General features: G+C 31.3%; 4 protein-coding genes and 1 pseudogene across 5 annotated transcripts in view; 2 read left to right on the top strand and 3 right to left on the bottom strand.

Annotated features, from left to right (window-relative positions):
- Window positions 1–1577: 1577 nt before the first annotated feature.
- LOC108560405 lies at window positions 1578–5949 on the bottom strand. The gene is made up of 3 exons (XM_017917932.1): window positions 5782–5949; window positions 2598–3065; window positions 1578–1824 (listed from the first exon to the last, which is right to left on the bottom strand). The coding sequence occupies exons 1-2, from the start codon at window positions 5888–5890 to the stop codon at window positions 2611–2613; spliced, it is 564 nt and encodes a 187-aa protein (XP_017773421.1). The 5' UTR covers window positions 5891–5949; the 3' UTR covers window positions 1578–1824; window positions 2598–2610.
- A 1218-nt stretch (window positions 5950–7167) lies between these two features.
- Window positions 7168–14685, bottom strand: LOC108560403. 2 transcript variants are annotated; one of them, XM_017917929.1, is made up of 7 exons: window positions 14312–14685; window positions 14123–14254; window positions 11437–11520; window positions 10663–10874; window positions 8649–8851; window positions 8390–8595; window positions 7168–7450 (listed from the first exon to the last, which is right to left on the bottom strand). In XM_017917929.1, the coding sequence occupies exons 1-7, from the start codon at window positions 14520–14522 to the stop codon at window positions 7185–7187; spliced, it is 1314 nt and encodes a 437-aa protein (XP_017773418.1). In that variant the 5' UTR covers window positions 14523–14685; the 3' UTR covers window positions 7168–7184. The 2 variants fall into 2 exon arrangements, with proteins under 2 accessions (XP_017773418.1, XP_017773420.1); XM_017917931.1 differs by having other exon boundaries at window positions 8390–8589.
- On the top strand, window positions 7457–8131 carry LOC108560404 (annotated as a pseudogene).
- A 1395-nt stretch (window positions 14686–16080) lies between the features above and the next one.
- On the top strand, window positions 16081–17174 carry LOC108560411 (probable palmitoyltransferase ZDHHC24). The gene has a single exon (XM_017917940.1). It carries the CDS (start codon window positions 16248–16250, stop codon window positions 17073–17075), a length of 828 nt encoding a protein of 275 aa, XP_017773429.1. The 5' UTR covers window positions 16081–16247; the 3' UTR covers window positions 17076–17174.
- A 96-nt stretch (window positions 17175–17270) lies between these two features.
- Window positions 17271–17836, bottom strand: part of LOC108560409 (suppressor APC domain-containing protein 2) — a 1679-nt gene continuing 1113 nt past the window's right edge. The window contains exons 2-3 of the mRNA XM_017917936.1: window positions 17572–17772; window positions 17271–17461 (exon numbers count right to left, since the gene is read on the bottom strand). Of these exons, the coding sequence (XP_017773425.1) occupies window positions 17342–17461; window positions 17572–17772 (321 nt within the window). The 3' untranslated portion in view covers window positions 17271–17341. The remainder of the gene's footprint in view (window positions 17462–17571; window positions 17773–17836) is intronic.

The following is a 17836-nucleotide window of genomic DNA, read 5'->3' as shown; positions in this document are numbered from 1 at the left end:
GAATGGAACAAAATGCAACTAACATAATGAACAGGAGTTTGCTGGTGCAGGGCGTTGCACAATACAACATGGTTCCGGAGGAAGTAAGAAGAGAAAATGACATGAAGAAGTTCAAAACAAAAATGATGAGTTGGATGCGTGGTCGCGGAACGAAGACATAGAACATGGTAAACCAACAAGCCCGCTCAAAATACCGGTTCCAAGGAGCGTACCGAAAGAACCGAGGCTGAGGGGCATACACATAAGGAAAATATAAATAATAAAAAAAATATGTTCTAGAACCTTATATATTATTTTGGTGTGTGTAGAAACTGTGAGGCGCGCTACACTAGGGAGTCGCGGACTAGTCTAAAGGGAGGCGAAAATATTAGTCACAGTGAGCAATTTTCCAAATGACTGCTAAAGTTTTATCTACTTTGGAAAAGTAAAGTCATGTTATTTTACATTCTTCAGTAATTTTATAAACACTGCTTGAATTGACATAAGTTTTAATTCAATTTTCAAGAAAAAAAGTTGATACAATTTTGGATACATATTCCAAAGGAATATCCGTACCTGTTCATCATCGTCATACAATATTTATTGCCTTTTGCTTACACATGTATGTGCGAAAAGGAAATTTTCACAATGGTCAATATCAAAACTTAATCGACTCCAAATCGACTCTTGTATGAGAATAGCATTAAGTAACGCAATTGAAGTGCTAATAGATAAGTTATTTAACGGAAGTCTCACTAAATTAGCACATCGTTATTTTAGAATAAATTTTACTGATTATACTAAATAATTTTATAAATTTTAATTTCGGATTTATTTTCTCATTATTATACCCAGTAGTTATATAAAATCACTATTTTAACTCTTTGAAGGGTCAAATTCCTAAATTTCTAGACCCAACAAATTTTTAGACAACTGAATGCACATCGAATGATATGGACTATCAAGATTCATCCTTGTTATTTTTTAGAAATTAAAAATAAGTTGTCGAATTTGTTGTATTTTTCTATATATATTTTTAAAGTGGAAGGAACAACAAAAAAAGCTACATTACACTACATTAAATAATGAGAATCTACAATAAGTTACATAATATAATAAAATATTTTATTCATCTTGCTTATTCATTTAATAAATACATTGTGTGCAAAAATATTTAAAAATACAAATCTTTAGTAGTAATACAAAGCGCAGTGACAAAACGCACAATCAATCATTACATCAAATAGTATTTTTTTCTATTTATATATGTACATTTATAAAATGTGAGTTTTGTTTGTTTTCCACGTAATATATACTATTTTAATTAAATAATTAATGCAACTAATGAATAAAGTGAGGTAAAAAAATGTATATATCAATAATAATCAATAGTAAAACTTATTCCTATATAATAATATAAATATCTGTTGTCAGTGTGTATTAATAACAATTTTTATATAATGTAAACATATGTACATGCATACGAATATCAAAAAGAAAATAAAAGACTATAAATGAAAGTAGACACGATTCTCTACAATAAAGTTAACAAATAAAAGTCAACATTTTAGTACTAGAATATATTAAAAAGTGTGCACATACATTACGAACACTATAATTTAATTTTAATATTATATTTCACTTTTGTATGACTTGATAGAAAGTGTGTCACATAACAGAATGTCTCCAGCGTTTTCTTTGTCGTAATTGTGTATAATGGATACGTCCGTTGCCGTGGCATCTGAGTCACTATCGTCAATTTGCATAGTGAATTCTGTTGATGTCAGTCGACTTAGCTTAACTATTTCATCCGCTGCAGCTTCCCAAGGTGTTATTGGGGGCTCCCTGTAAAACATATTTTAATTTTATGAATTAAATGTTCTATGTTATATAAAAAAAAGCTAAACTAAAACTTATTTTTTGAACAAATAAAAAATGGAACGTGAATGATTATTTTAAGATAATAAAGTTATTATTATTAAGTAACGATACAGTAATTATTATTAAATTTGCTGGGCACAGTATGGTTAACCTCGAACCTTTTCAATAGAGTTCATGAGGTTTTTAATTTTTCATATAGCTTTTTTATGTTTCATTTTATAGATTTTTCAAATCGATGATCTATAAATAAATAACAATGGAAATTATATTTATACGTGAGAATTAATAAATCTTGGAAATATACATGTGTATGTAGTTACATAGTACAATTATAATAATATTTAAAATTTCTTTGAAACAGCAATATTTTTTCATGCGTCATAATGCAATTCATACATAAATTATTAACAGATAATGTAATACCGTTACAATCTTCCAAGTAATATTAATGAATTTTTCACGAGCATCAAATATAGCAAGAACTATTATTATAAAATATGCAAAAGCAATTATTAAATTTAACACAATTTGTTTTCTATTACGTTATAAAATTTACTCTAAGAAATAATGAAAATGGCATTCGTTGTGAAAATCCTACGAATTAAAAGCTTACACGTAAACATACTTTTTCATAAACATTTAATTCGTGTTTTTCTGTAGCTTGTGCACAGCTACTTGCCCTTTATATTAATTATTAGATTCAAATTTAACTTGTTTCTTTTTTATGATAGACTCACATGAGACACACACTTACTCCTCCGGCTTCGCTTCCTTGGCGGGCGGTGACACAACCTCTTCTTTCGTCTCAGTATTCACCATTGTGTCATCTGTCGTTTGCTCAATATCTTCTACGTGTAATGTTTCGGTGACACCAGTTTTCACCTGCTCCACGGATTCCCCAAATTCATGTTTCGTATCGTCCTCGAGTTTATCAATAGTAGCCGTCGTCGACAATGTATCCAAATCTTTGTGAATATCATCATCTCCAACTAAAACTGTTTTTGCATCCGATATTGCTTCTTCTAATGATTCCGTAGTTTTATTCGCTATATTTTCTGCCGCATTTGTTGCACTCGACTTAGTCGTGCTTATGGTATTCTCAATGGAATTCACGAAGGTTCCTATACTGTTTTGTGCTGTATTTAGGCCAGATTCAACAGCATGCTTCACATGATCCATTCCAGAATTTACAACTTCACCGGCATCTGAAAAAATAATTTACTAAAATGTTACATGAATTAACTAATAACATTAAAATAAGAAAACTTAATGATTAGTATAATTAATTGAAGGCTTAACCAATTAATGTATATTATTTAATATTTTGTTTTTCATGTTAGAGCGAGTATATTTCACTCCGCTTATGGAAAGAGGTCAGGAAAAGCGAGTCCATTATGTGTTTAATCGATATTTTCTTATACAATAAAACTGTACAAGAATATAAATCACAAGAAAACTCATTTTGCATTTATTCATTATATATGAAATAAAATAATTGTAGAAATATATATTTTGTATTCATAAATGATGCTTGTACAATACACATCATTAGGAGTTTCTTGTACAAGCAGTTTTCAAGAGATTATTAAAGTTTGTCCTTGATGTGCAATAGCTCTTTCAGGGCTTTTGAAGCAAAGTCTATCTCAACACGAGCATTTATAATACAAGCATATGTAGTTTTATTTAATTGTATATTTGTTAAACTTACTATTAAAAGTTATCTCGGAATATATAATAGTAAAATTTAATTTGCAACGATCATGATTGTGAATGAAATGCTCTAAAACTATTAAACATCTAAACTCGTTAAACTCTTCAAATTAGAGTTTTAATAGATTAAATTGTTTAATTCTTAATATTTTTCGTATATAAGTTATCTCTATCTCTGTATTATTTTGCTTATAAATAAAACAACAGTTATTATCAACACAGGCTATATTCAAATGGAAGAGTAATTAAAGAAATGTGAATATATTTGAAAATATGTAATAATTCTTAAATTTAGACCAAAAATAGAAACATTTCATAAATATTCATATTTTACTTCCTCTACTACTACCAAATAATAACAATTTGCCAGTATTGGTCAACGTGATAAATAATCATGTAGTAAAGAGCACTGTACGGAATTGCGTGTAAAGTTGCCAGAAATACTTATCTCCGTCTAATAAATTTGACCTATAAACCAAAAAAATATAAGACCGTAGATCGTTTAGTTAGATAAAATCAAATATTAGGTTTAAAAATCTAATTGTTTTAATCGTGGCGTGAGCTCAAGTTTACCACGCGAATGATTGTATATGCCCTATTCAACCTGAAGATAATCGTCATCGATATTTCCTGTGTCATCGACATTTATACAACACACTTCCAATTAAACAAACAGTTAATGATTTTATTTAATTAAATATTAATCTATTTTTAGATAAATACTTCTAGCTTAAGCACGCGACTAAAGAAAAACGATTAGAATTTCTTTCACTGCACACAATTAGTAACCTGTCCCTGAAGAATATAATCGTGAATAAAGTAAATTCCTTTTCTTCGTTTAAAGGTCATTTTAATCATTAATTAATGGCGAAGTCGCAGGGTGTATAAAGGTTAAATTTTAGATACAGATCTGTGTATAATCGTGGAAAATAAAGAAAACGCTACGAAGAAAGAACCGATGTTGCGAAAACACATTAAAATCACTTTCTCATTTAAATATTTAAATGCAATTTATGAGGAGCACTTAAAAAGAAAATGCAGTTAAGAGATCTGCGTTGATAAATGGAATTAATTTCTACTTCAATTTTATTTTTAATCGTGCACAATTCATCTGGTCTTATATTTTGAAATTAGTTTTTACGAGCACTTACATAATTGATTACTATTGGAATTGTGATGCTTCCAATTCCTGCTGAATAATTCAGTTTCACTTGAAATTGTATATAGGTAGTCAGCAAGTCAATATACTCGCTTGTTTTTAAGGCTTGATCAAAAACTTATGTTCTAAATATATAGTCTTATTATTTTTTTATTAAGAGATGAAAGAAAAATAGTGGAATTATTAATATATATGGGTAATTATGGTATAATCGATATTTTTTAGTATTAAAATAGATTTTAATGTTCATAAAATTGATATCATAATTAATTAAACTCTCGACTTGATTGATATGCTTTCTTTAATATTTTTTTTTCTTCATTTTCATAACAAATTTAATAAATTACAACGATACCTCGCATAGTACGGAACTAATCTTAAAAGTAAACTGCACAGACTTCACTGTAAGAAAAAACGATAATTTCTGAATAAAACATAATTTAGTGATCTATTTTTTTAGAATTTACAATTATTTTGCTCAATTAAAATTTATTTTGTTTTAAAACTTTCAAACTAGATTATAGTAAATCCGGACTATGCGAGATATTGTTGTATCTTTTGTAAAATTGAATGCATTTTAAATATTTTCTTCAATGTTTAATAAAGCACGAAACAGCTACTATTATAGTAAAAAGCAATAACTGCTCACTAACAAAGTGCTCGATTGATAAACAACATTATTATACGATGGTGGTCCAACCTAGTCACCTGCCAAATGTTCCTATATTAGAAATAATTAATTTCTTCATATTTTCTGCATCAAATGTATCCATATAAAACATAATAATATACGAGATGTCCGATAAGTGAATCGATTGAAAAATCAAAGTTAAAACACGTGCCCGTGTTGAGATGATTACAACTAAAAATAAAACTAATTTGAATTAACACGCCGCCGCTGTTATGATTGAATATTATAATCAATATTTCATTTTATTTTATGGACTGTTGTTTACAGTAATAAATATGTATATTTTTAGTGAAATTACATTTACGTAATTTTACTAATTGTTATATCTCTACGCTAATTAATATATTAAGTTTAAAAATACCTTGCATAGCCTTTTCACCAACCGCGACCGCATTGTCCTTCGTCTCTTTGACGTTATCCACGATGTTCTTTCCACCCTCGACAAGTGGATTGCTGCTTGCGCACCCCATCGCCACGCCGCTCTTACCTCAACAGCAGCGTTAAGCCAACTGACCATCGGCCACGCTCTTCACCAAAATGACCTATTCTCAACCCCCAATGCGAACACGCAAGCCAATAATAAACACCTGTACAGCCTTATATATGGTATATAAAAAATATTTCACCTTGTACAATAACGTTCATAGTGTATGTGTGTGTGAATATAGGAGACCTACGTCAATTATGCTTTTCTAGTTCTCTTTGTTCGGTTACATAATTCAAACAATAATTCTCTGCTCTACAACTTAATAAATTTGACAATGGTTTTATTCATTTTAGGCCAGGTATATAGTATATTACATACGAGATAATTATATAATCAAGCGAATATAAGTCAAGCTAAATAAATTCTTTACAATCATTAAAGAGAAGTTTTCATTGTGTTATTAGTTATTAATATTTATTTCCTAAATAAATTCTTAACATATTTTTAATAATATTATTATTTATTGCAATTGTTACCAAAATAATTATGTAATAATGCAAATTATTTATAACTATTTACTTAGGTATTTTTGCCCATACAAACTAAATGATGTTATTGCTAATGAGAATGGAAGGGGAGTAAGAGTTATTAAACTTAAATGTCTGGTTGCTCTAAAACCTTACAAAACTAACAAAACTTTCGATTTATTAATGCCTACTTAACTAAGAAGAAACTACACAGCGCAAGATTATATTTTTTTATTTAAATCAATCATATTTTGTAAATATTTTGTAATATTTTGTAAATAATATACTCCTTTTGTCTGATGATGGTAGTAGTCATTTAAATCAAATAAAATAATAATATGCTACCTTTATATTACTGTTGAGATGTTTGAAATATTTCTATATAATTTTGAATTATTAATTTTCTTAAGTTAACGGCTGTGATAAAAATTTTGTTTATTTTAATATCAATAGATTTTGTCATGAAATAAATAACAAATGCTTAGCAAAGTTTTCAATTTTATTTCTAATAGGTAGGCTGCTATAATGAAATATTTAAGATCGCGCCAATATTTTTAATTAAAAAAAAACAAATACCCATTTGAAAATTAATATCAAAAATATTAATATGGAACGTATAGCTTTTATTACAATTCAAAATTATTAATATTGAAACTGCTTACCCTGTATATCAAATTCAGAATTAAATTTTATTTTACAGTTGACATTTTCAATTGTTTTTATGTGAATAAAGTTATTAATTACAGAAGTAATAGTACTAGTATTAACATATTTTTAGAATTTGTATCATATTTGCTATCTGCAGACGATTTATTTATTTGTAGTCAAAAAGTATTTTAGTTTCGTATGGGCAATATCGGTGTCTGAGCTGGACACTCCCGGCACCTCCGTCGAATTTTGTCGCGGCGTATGATGGAAACATCTAGTCCCGATCAAACGGGAATCTGAACTAATGGCTCGTTCGAGTCGTCCTCTGGAATGTGGGCATTCTCTCTTCTTGGTTCTTGCCCTGTGTGTGCAATCAGATGTATTCGAACTTCTACGATCCGGACAGAACGTTGGGGAAGTGGACGTGACTTGACATACATGCAAAACACAAAAGTGAAAAGTCATTAAAAATGTCATAGTACTATTGACATAATCATTTTTAAGAGTCCCAAAAAAAATATGTTGGTCAAAAAGATAGGTGTTTCTAAATTATTCAAGTTGCTTGAAATCCGTTGCACTAGAAAAGAAAAGTTAAGCTTTGTCCCTATTGTAATTGAGCAGACGGGAAGAGGTGAGAGATCATACGATATTTATTCTCGTCTTCTCAAAGGACGTATAGTCTGCTTAATGGGCCCCGTTAATGATACTGTGAGTGCAATTGTGATAGCTCAACTGCTGTTCCTACAATCCGAATCAAGTCACAAACCTATCCACATGTACATCAACTCGCCTGGAGGCGTTGTTACTGCCGGTCTAGCTATTTATGATACGATTCAATTCATACAGCCTCCGGTCGCCACTTGGTGTGTCGGGCAAGCCTCCAGTATGGGATCTCTCTTACTTGCTTGTGGCACCAAAGGTAACTTTATTATGCTTATATCATATTAAACATGAAATGAAAACAATCATCTAACAATGTTGATGGTTTTTCGCATACTTTTCCAATTTATTTTAGGTATGAGACATGCGTTGCCGAATTCTCGTATTATGATCCATCAGCCATCTGGAGGTGCTCAGGGCCAAGCAACTGATATTTTAATTCAAGCCGAAGAAATTATTAAATTAAAGCGTCAAATAAATGAACTTTATGTAAAGCACACGGGTATGTCGATGGAAGTCGTCGAGAGGAGTATGGAACGAGACAAGTTCATGAACCCGACGGAGGCCCAAAGTTTTGGCATAATTGATAAAGTTTTAACGGCACCCACCAAACACACCATATTGGATAAGTCCCTGAAAGATGTTTCGTTGTCGAATTCTCCGCCATCGCCCAAAATTTAATTTTGTTATTAAAAAAAATTATATACCCGTTTTGTAGTGTTGCTTTTGTAATCTCGGTGAAGTAGATCGATGAGCTTCGACAAGATGTTTTTCATCTTCATCTACCCGGCCCTGTCGCATTAATGGATTTCTTCTACGGTCTCGAATTCTTAAAGTTACTGGACATTCCAGATGCAAGTCTAGAGCCATCGAGCATTGACTTCCAGTCCCTTGCAGCGATTCATGGCTTAAACTATCAAACATTACATAAAATGTTATATATATAATATATTTAATATAAATTACCGGTAAGTATGAGTAGTTTCATCCACGGAAAGGGCATGCCTGTGTAAGAGACTTGGGTTCAAGACGTTGCACCCAGTTCCGATTATCCTGTGGCCCCGATAAGCCTTTCTACGTTCCCTATGTGGGTGCGGCGGTGGCGATTTTTTCTCGTTTATGTGTGGATCTATGAGGTCCGGCGCAGATGGGCTTTTACTAATAGAATTCTGCAAAACGAAAAATACTTCAATGCCATATATAATTCAACATCAAAGTGTTCTATACATTGACTAAGCAATCTGTAGAATACCGAAAACTCCTAAGCATTATATAACATTGTATCACTTTCGCCAAAGTGGATTGATATGAGGTACTACTACTATGATGAAATAAAATACATAATACATCGTTGGTCTCTGGAGAAAATATAATCTACGTTGTATACATCTTCGTATTTACGTTATGTTATATGGTTCCTTAAATTAAAGAAACTGAAGAAGTGGAAACATATATAAATATAGATCCTGTGCGATAGCCCCAACATGGGTTAATAAATATCTATGAATAATATTATGTTCCGAGCCCTATAGGTTGGCTAGTGGAAAATTATGATACTAAACAGGATTCTATGATAATCGTTCTAAAATTTGCACAAAATCATCGTACGATAGAATATATGTTGGCCCGAAAAATAATTATACTTTTGAGTAGCCAGTTGCGACTGTAGAAAAACAAAATACGAATTGAGTATACACACATTTTTTTAATTAAATATCTTCATTATTTTTACTGGATTATGAGTTAACTAAAAAGTCAGTTAAAATTTTCCAGTTACATCTTTCTGTTTTTTAAATTATAAAACAATAACTATATTTATTTAATTATTATTATTTTTGGCATCTTATTTGTCAAGGGCGACTAATAGCCGAATGGTTAAGTCGCCCTACCCACGTGCCAGTGGTCACAAGTTCAAATCCAGGGGAAGGCAGGCCCTTTGTGAGCTCTCTCGGTGCCTGCAGTAATAGGGTCATCGTTCATCACAGATGGACAGTCAAATGAACGAGGTTAAAAAAAATCATCATAATGGTAACTATCCACCGGGAAAGATTACGTACCTAATGTCAACCGCGATCTTAAATTTACTCAATGTTCACATTGATGAACAGATTGTAAATAAAATTACACGACATAAAAAAAAACTTATTTGTCCAATGAAGTTGAGTTAATATTGTATTGTATTGCTAATTACAAGGAGACGTGGGAATGCACATACGGTCAACTTCTATTTCCATTTGGTCATAAACAAAATTGTCTTTTAACTTACTTTATAATTTTACCTATGACTGATCATTATTTCCTCATTTACAATTTATCATTGACAAATATATTTATTTAATAAATATACAGATTATGACACTGATAAATTGTCGATTTAATAAATATTGCGTTATAGTCTAACAAGAAACTTGTATAATCTTATAATGTATATATGAACTTAGATGAGATTTTATATACGTCACAGTTACGTCAGGTGGATTGAGCCACGTGACCAACACCTTGCGTGATAACATAACGATCGATTACATCTTTCAAGTTCAAACAGGTTGAGCAAAGTGTTGCATCAACTAATTGAAAATACATTTGGATATGATGAATCCAGATTTTCTGAATATTGTTTTTTTATTAAACTAATGCATATATTATTTGTATTAAATGATTAGTAAGGAGAAGTGCGAAAATGATATGTAGACGACTATAATTATAGAATTGTAACCTTTCTGAGCAAATTACACGCAGACATAATAAATTAAGTGATAGATAAATTCAGAGTTGTAGGATATTTAGTATGAGCCTCACTCCCTCTCTCCCGGCTACTGGCCTGAAATTTAAATAATCAATACAGCGTTTTATTTTTATTTGTGTTTTCTTTTTGTTTTCGCTTTGCGTTTTCCTATTGGTCGCTGTTGGAAAACGTGTGTGCGACGATTATATTCAATAACTATCTTGGTTATCAATGTACACAAAATACACAACTAACCTGCGAGACCTTTAGCAAATCGTTTTGTTTCCAGCCTTCGATAACAAGGCCTTTGGAAAACTGCATGAATGATTGTGTAACGGCGTGTCTGTCGGCGGAAATTTTAATTGGAATCGGAGCAACTCCCGATAGCACCCCGACCTGTGTTCTGAGTGATCCAAGAGTTGAGTGTTGTTCGCCCTGCCTGTGTACTGTACACTGTATTCCACTTCCTGTATCCGGACACACAACATACATTTTCATTTTTTTTTCATCTGATTTCTGTCTTCTGTTTCCGCTTTGAACTAAATTTCATACCATACGAAATAACAATATGTACAACGTTCGAATTACATCCTATATATTTTATTCTAAACGCATTTTTCAATTTCAAATTTATTTCATATTTAATCCAAATGACATCGGTTCTTCCAATATTTTAACTGCAGTCATAATGTTTATATAAACTAACTAACTCTTTCAAAATATTTAACATCAAAAACAATCAATTTTGTTACGAGAAGAGAATTCTCTAGTTATAATTATAAAAAAAAACATATGAAATAAACGTAATATTATTTTAAACAAGAATATTGGACATATTTTATAATTTGAAAAATAAAATGTAACTGAAAATTGCGCCTATAGAATATGATTTTTTGTAAATTTTCTAATAAATATATATATTATCTTGTATTTTGAAGCATTTACATTATATATTTGTGTAATATATGGTATAAAATCATTCATTTAAATTTTGTAAAAAAATGTAAACAAAAAAGTTGAATATCTTACCAGTTTTCAGACGTGCGGGTACCACTTTTCCAGCAGAATCTCTAGCTTCAAATGTCATAACACATGCAGCCACGACTATAAATCCTAAAAACAAAAAATACAAGAATTATATTACTATATATTAATGCTGTTCCAATTAAATATGCCCAAAAAATTGATTATTCACAATTTACGAAATATAAATTAATGCTAAATGTATTAGAACAGCGGTCGCCAAACTTTTTGACCTCACGAACCAGTTAATTCATAATTTCCCGCGGACCACTAATAGGATAACTTAACATGATGAGTAAGTATATTCCACATTTTTCTGCGGACGAGCGAAATTTTCTCGCGGACCACTAGTGGTCCGCGGACCACCACTTTGGCAACCGCTGTATTAGAACATCAATAGCCCATTGTAGCAGATCAATTTGTTTATTATTTTCTTGTTATATTATGTTATTGATTTATTTTTTTGAGTATATATTATAATTTGTTGCAATAAATTATTATTGTATTGGAATATAAGTAAGCAATTATTCTTGCAATTGTAATATCGATTGTGTCACTTTCAAATGGATTGATATCTTCTTTTAGTTGTTTTCAAAAGTTCATATATGCGGAAACACGTTAATACTGACTTAAAGTTTGCTCTGAATGTTTTGACTTGGGATGCCGCGGAAATATTCTGATATATTAAGGGCGTCGCAAAACGAAAAAGTTTGAGAAACTAACGCATCTTTTTTTTTTTGCTTGATAAAAAAAATCCTCCGCGTTTTTTTTCATGCTACTGAATATGGTGATCCTAGGAGGAAGTTCTATTAATTATGTCGATGTAGTAACATAAATTTTTTGTAGTAAAGGTGGACTTTTCGTTTGATTTTCTTTCGAATTGGTGATATTTCGAGGGTATGTGAGGGTACTTAATCAGATGAACACTTAGTTTGAGTAGAAACGGTTTCTAAGGAACGAATGTATCACAGGTCTGTCATAAGATGAAGGCAAAGTTTGGTTGTTGAAGGAATGTGATTGATTAAGTGACATAAGTTCAGGTTGCGGGAAAACTGGAGCCGAGGTGAGCGGTTTCTTTATTTTCGATTTTATATTAAAATCATAAGAGGGTATGAGTTAGGTCAAGCTGCAGCAACCTTTCGGAGTGATCAACCTCGCTCCACTTTGGAGCAGCTGATTGCCGACCCCCTGTGGTAGTCGATGGTGGATGTCAAGGAGTTGAGACTTGAAGGGATTAGGTCATCTTCTCATTCAAGACCCAAGGTTTCGGTATCATTGTTAGTACTTTTTGATAGTGTAAATGAGTTGTGTTATTATTAGGGAGCCCCCTCCTGTCTGTGCAATATATTTTGAAAAAGATAGGAGAGAGGATCGCACTGTTGAAAAACAAATTCCGATCACTATGGAAGCTGCAGTAGATAATTTTATAGGTGATGGGAAATTTTTATTAGTTTATGAATGAGTCAGCTGCGACAAACTATGTCGAATGCGTAATGTGGAGGTAATGACCATAGTAGTGACGGACAATTATAGAGTGTATAATGTACGTGATTAGGTTGTGTATGGCGCTGGAAAGTGGTTGTGTAGCCAAATTGTGCGGTGAAGCCAAATTGATGATGTTGTTAATGAGCAGTAGTTTCCCCATTCCCATGTCTTTGTTTTTTTTTTCATTCTTTTGACGATGCTATAATCCTCAATATCAAGAATTACATAAAATGTATACGAGAAATATTTACTTACTGATATATGTATGTGTATTTATATTTGCTTTTTTTTTCTTGTTATATTAATGTGGCGCTGCTTCAGCCCGAATATGACGTGACGTACTAACTCGGTTCGGTACGCCCTACTCCAGCCCGTAGCGGGTATACCTGGAAGGGCAGATAAGGATGATACCCGCTTAGGGTATATAAGCGGCCAGATATCTGTAATCCTTCTGCCTAGATGAGCTGAAAGCTTTCATATACGCCACCCCCCTTATAACCTATCCAAATGTATGTATACAAACAACTAAATAAAAATTAATTCTAAGTCAAGTGTAATCGTTCTCTTGTGTCGCGCCGCGTTAGCCAGTAAGGTTCTCGTTATTGTGTCTTGTAAGTACCCTTTTGTATCCTGCCTCTCTCTCTCTGTGTATCGTTACTTATCTGTTGTTAAGCTAAATAAACATACTTGTGAACACCGCCATTGTGGAAGTAAATGTTCCCGCTCTTTGAACATTCCTCTCCTATCCATATAAATGAACTTCTCAAAATTATGTTTTTTTGATAATGTAGTATGATTTGTTAAAATAAATGCTATTATTACTAATATTGATGTGGGTGCGTTCGGACCGGATCTTTCATTAGCCCATTTGTAATTAATTTGGCTGTAATTTGATTTATAAATACCTTTTCATTTTTATCATACTGTCATTTAGGATCATTTCACTGATATTATTTGCAAAATATTACATTATTTCTATTAAAATATACTAGATTATGAATGATTCATTTATGGGAGTTAATAATGTTATTGTTTATATAACAAATAAAATTAATAGAAATTATATAATTATTACTTGAAAATCTGGCCAAAAATGTATGGTAGATGATCATTGGATAGAAGTATTTAGTAACTTATATATATTTTGGATTTATGTTTCTTTATATTTGGCCAAAAAATTATTATTATGAAAGTATAGAAATTTTACCTCCAACTCCCATGACGATAGGACCAGCATACGATAAATTATTCAAATGGAATCCCCTAGATTCGTTTTTTATTTTAATCGTATGGTTACCTCGAATCTCTTGTGCAATCGACAAATGGTCGGCGTAATAGCCTAGAAATAAAATAACAAAATGAAATTACGTGGAAATTATTGTAACAACAACATTACCTATAGTTGCCATAGCACCACCAAGGATCATAAGTAGAAGGCCGACGCTTAACGCCTTACAGGCATTCCAGAGACACTTGCCATTTACTTTTCCACGAACAACTTGCACATTCCATTGGGCCCCAGATGCAGGGTGAGCTCGCCTAACCACTCCGGACCCGGCGACTCCACCTCTCGCCCAATTACAACCCAATAAATTCCCTTGATGCATTTATATTAGGCTTTTTTGTTATTAATTATTAACAATTCAATCCACTCGTAATATCTTTCAAAAATATCTTAAATCTTCCGTTTATTATTGTTAATTTAAGCAGAATTTCCATTTACTTTCACAAAAATACGAAAAACGTTATTTCTGTAGGACTAAGGCGTCGTCTTTCAATGGATATCAAATGAAAGTGGAGCTGGTGCTACAGCACAACATCCTCTGCATCTCGCAACAGGTGAATCATGCGCGAACAGAGATTCAAATTTATCGATTAATCTTTCTGTTAAGACTCCGAGATATATGTGAAATATAATATAGCAGAAATATGCGTGAAAATACCAATAATATTCAAAATAAAACCACAACTAATTGGCTATTATTGCATACAATATTATACTGTTATCATGTTTGGTATTATACTACCGAAATGGTTCCGAAGGTGGGAATATATTTTCGGGTGTAACGATCTAAGTGGGCGGTAGTAGTCTATAGTGGGATAAAGTGCATATAGCTACCATATTTTTTGAAAAACAAATTGTACATGTTTCATCTGTTGCCTAACGTAGAGTTAAAAAATATTATAAATAATTGGTTTTTAATAACTTTTGTTTTTTATTCCGCTTAATTGGGACATAGGTTAATCGAGACAACCGCTTATTAGGGACAAGTCCTAATGAACGGAAACAAAACTGTGCTTGAGCCGCATCCATTGATGGACCACGCTTGATACATATTTATTGTTCCAGAATTTATATCATTTTCTATTATGTAGTACTAGTTTTTTTAATCGGGACAAATTAAGCGGAATCCACCTGGGAATTTCATTTTTCAATTTTTAAATTTCAATTATAATATTATTATAATTATATAATTTGTTTATATTTATTTTCTATTGAATGAAAATGACACAAGAGATTTAAATATATTTCTTCAAGAACAGCATAACCAATAAATTTTGATATTATACTATTTTTTTCCATTTAACCATCTCCAAAATCGATCTATTACGATTTAAGTCTAGTTAAAATTTAAAGCACACTGGGAATCATTCCGGAAATTCACTAAAACATTAGAATTTCAATGATGAGATTTATTTATTAAATAGTTCAGCTCCATAAAAAGAACATTTATAATTGGCTATATTCTCTATAATTGTTTTCTGCCAAATAGTCGAATTCTTGCATCTTGTTTGGCACATCCTAAAATAGCCAAAACATTCTTCTTATAGGAGGATTTCGTCTCCCGTAATCCATTTAGCCTGTGTCGAACTAACAAAAATTTGCCAGCCTCAAACATGCCTAAACATTGAAAGATTTTGTTCATAGAGAGTGGCGTGTAGTCTACCAAATATACAATTGACTTCAGCACAAACTCTGACCTTCGGTTAGAAAATCGTCACATTTGATGCACCAACTCCAATGTTTGTAATAATAACCTCTAGCAATAAATTGCAAATACGAAGACCAAATTGGGAAATTGGACATTGAAGGTCGAAGGTGGTGACCTCTTTTGTCGGAAAATGAAATATCAAATTTAAAAAAGTAAACATAGTTAAGGTTTATAACCTTAAAAATAATAGGTTCATTGCATATTCATGTTATTATATACCACATCCCAGTGGTATTAATGTATATGTGCTAGCCTTTAATATATATTTTATATATTTAGTACTAGTTGGCATAGAAACAGTATTGACTTAAAATCAAACAAGTTCATTTAAAGTGAAATATGAGATTAAAGAAGAATTTCTGGCCTAAAGTTCCTCAAGATTGGGCAGTGACCACCTTCCTATGGATAATAATCCCCATTGTGTATTGGTTTGAACTATTTGTTGTGTTACCAGTATTTTACTCAATAATGAGTTTTTGGTATTGTTTCCATTTTATACTGGGTACATTCATATTGTTTAATGTTGTGACAAATTTCATGGCTATAATATTGATAGACACAAGTATTCAGGGATTAATCCTACCAACAGATATGTTGGGAAATTGGAGGTTCTGTTCTGTGTGTGAATGTATTGCACCACCAAGATCTTGGCATTGTCCAATATGCAATACATGCATTTTAAAGAGGGATCATCACTGCATTTTCTCTGGCTGTTGTGTTGGCCATAATAATTCAAGATATTTCATAATATTTTTGATTTATATGTTTATTGCTACCATCTATGCAACTCCTTACAATATATGTTTCATATATAATATGATAGATATATCATCAATAAAATCAGTAATATGTTTAATTTTTCCTTTGGCTATGGTTTTTGTGGAGTTTACTTGGAATCAATTCTTTATGTTTCTGGTATTAATAATAATAGTTGGAAGTGCATTTACTGGATTTTTGTCATATTATCATATACATATATTATGTAAAGGATACATAACGCCTGAGAAAAAAATGAAAGTGAAGATTTATGACCTAGGATTGATGGACAATATAAAAGTGGTTTTTGGAGAAAGATGGTATTTAACATGGTTAGCTCCATTTGTGGAAAGTCAGGTGAAGCATGATGGAATAAACTGGAAAGAAATAGAAACTCAAAAAGATAAATAATATATTTATTTAGTTATTAACAAAAATAAATAATCTTATGGCCCTGGACCAAATGCAAATTGTAACTTAATTTCCTTATTAAATAGACATAATTGATTATCAAAAATACATATATTTCTATTATATATATATATTACAATTATACTCAATGAGAATTGTTTCTGAATGTTTAGGTAACATTTTATAAGTTTGTTATTTCACTTTTCAATCACTTTAAATATAAATATATAATTATTTAAATGTATGTTTGTTTTTCTTATCATCTCTCAGAATACAGCTTCTTCTTGACTATTTCTATTTGGAACTCTTGTTTGTAACAGTTCCCTTATTAAACTTGCCTTTTCCCTTTCCAATATTGATATCCTTTCACTCTTCTTACTCACCTCCTGTAAACATAATATAGATATTTTATAGTTATATAATAGAGTGTTTTGATTTAAAATTATATATAATAATTTAGTAAGTAAACAATTTTAATCGTATCATAATTTCTTACCTCTGTGAGAAGGTGGTTCTGTTGTTTAAGACGCGTTGTAAGATCTTGTGGTTGAGGGCAATAATTAACAGCTAAATTCATGTGCATTGGAAGTCCTCCACGTTCCCAGCTGTCCGTGAGTGCAGCTAAATGCCTATTAACTTCCAAAACTCGCGCCCTTTGAAGCTCCAGCCTTTCTTGTTGTGACTCTGACCAAGGCTCCTACAAATTTTAGGTTTAAATATGTGTAATGGAATATTTTGTTTAATTTTTGTAGTAATAAATA

Source organism: Nicrophorus vespilloides, unplaced genomic scaffold, assembly GCF_001412225.1.
Source record: "Nicrophorus vespilloides isolate i.1.1-1 unplaced genomic scaffold, Nicve_v1.0, whole genome shotgun sequence".
Taxonomy (NCBI): domain Eukaryota; kingdom Metazoa; phylum Arthropoda; class Insecta; order Coleoptera; family Silphidae; genus Nicrophorus; species Nicrophorus vespilloides.
The sequence above is the reverse complement of the archived record's forward strand: the minus strand, read 5'-3'. Positions and strand labels throughout refer to the sequence as shown.

What these genes read in the sequence shown, in the direction of transcription:
- LOC108560411 (XM_017917940.1), top strand. Translation starts at nt 16,248, where the DNA reads ATGAGATTAAAGAAGAATTTCTGGCCTAAAGTTCCTCAAGATTGGGCA.
- LOC108560405 (XM_017917932.1), bottom strand. Translation starts at nt 5,890, where the DNA reads ATGGGGTGCGCAAGCAGCAATCCACTTGTCGAGGGTGGAAAGAACATC. An exon ending in TGGTGAAAAGGCTATGCAAG is followed by an intron (nt 3,066 to 5,781) that starts GTATTTTTAAAC and finishes TTATTTTTTCAG; the next exon opens with ATGCCGGTGAAGTTGTAAAT.
- LOC108560403 (XM_017917929.1), bottom strand. Translation starts at nt 14,522, where the DNA reads ATGCATCAAGGGAATTTATTGGGTTGTAATTGGGCGAGAGGTGGAGTC. An exon ending in TGGTGCTATGGCAACTATAG is followed by an intron (nt 14,255 to 14,311) that starts GTAATGTTGTTG and finishes TTTTATTTCTAG; the next exon opens with GCTATTACGCCGACCATTTG. An exon ending in GAAACTACTCATACTTACCG is followed by an intron (nt 8,596 to 8,648) that starts GTAATTTATATT and finishes AATGTTTGATAG; the next exon opens with TTTAAGCCATGAATCGCTGC.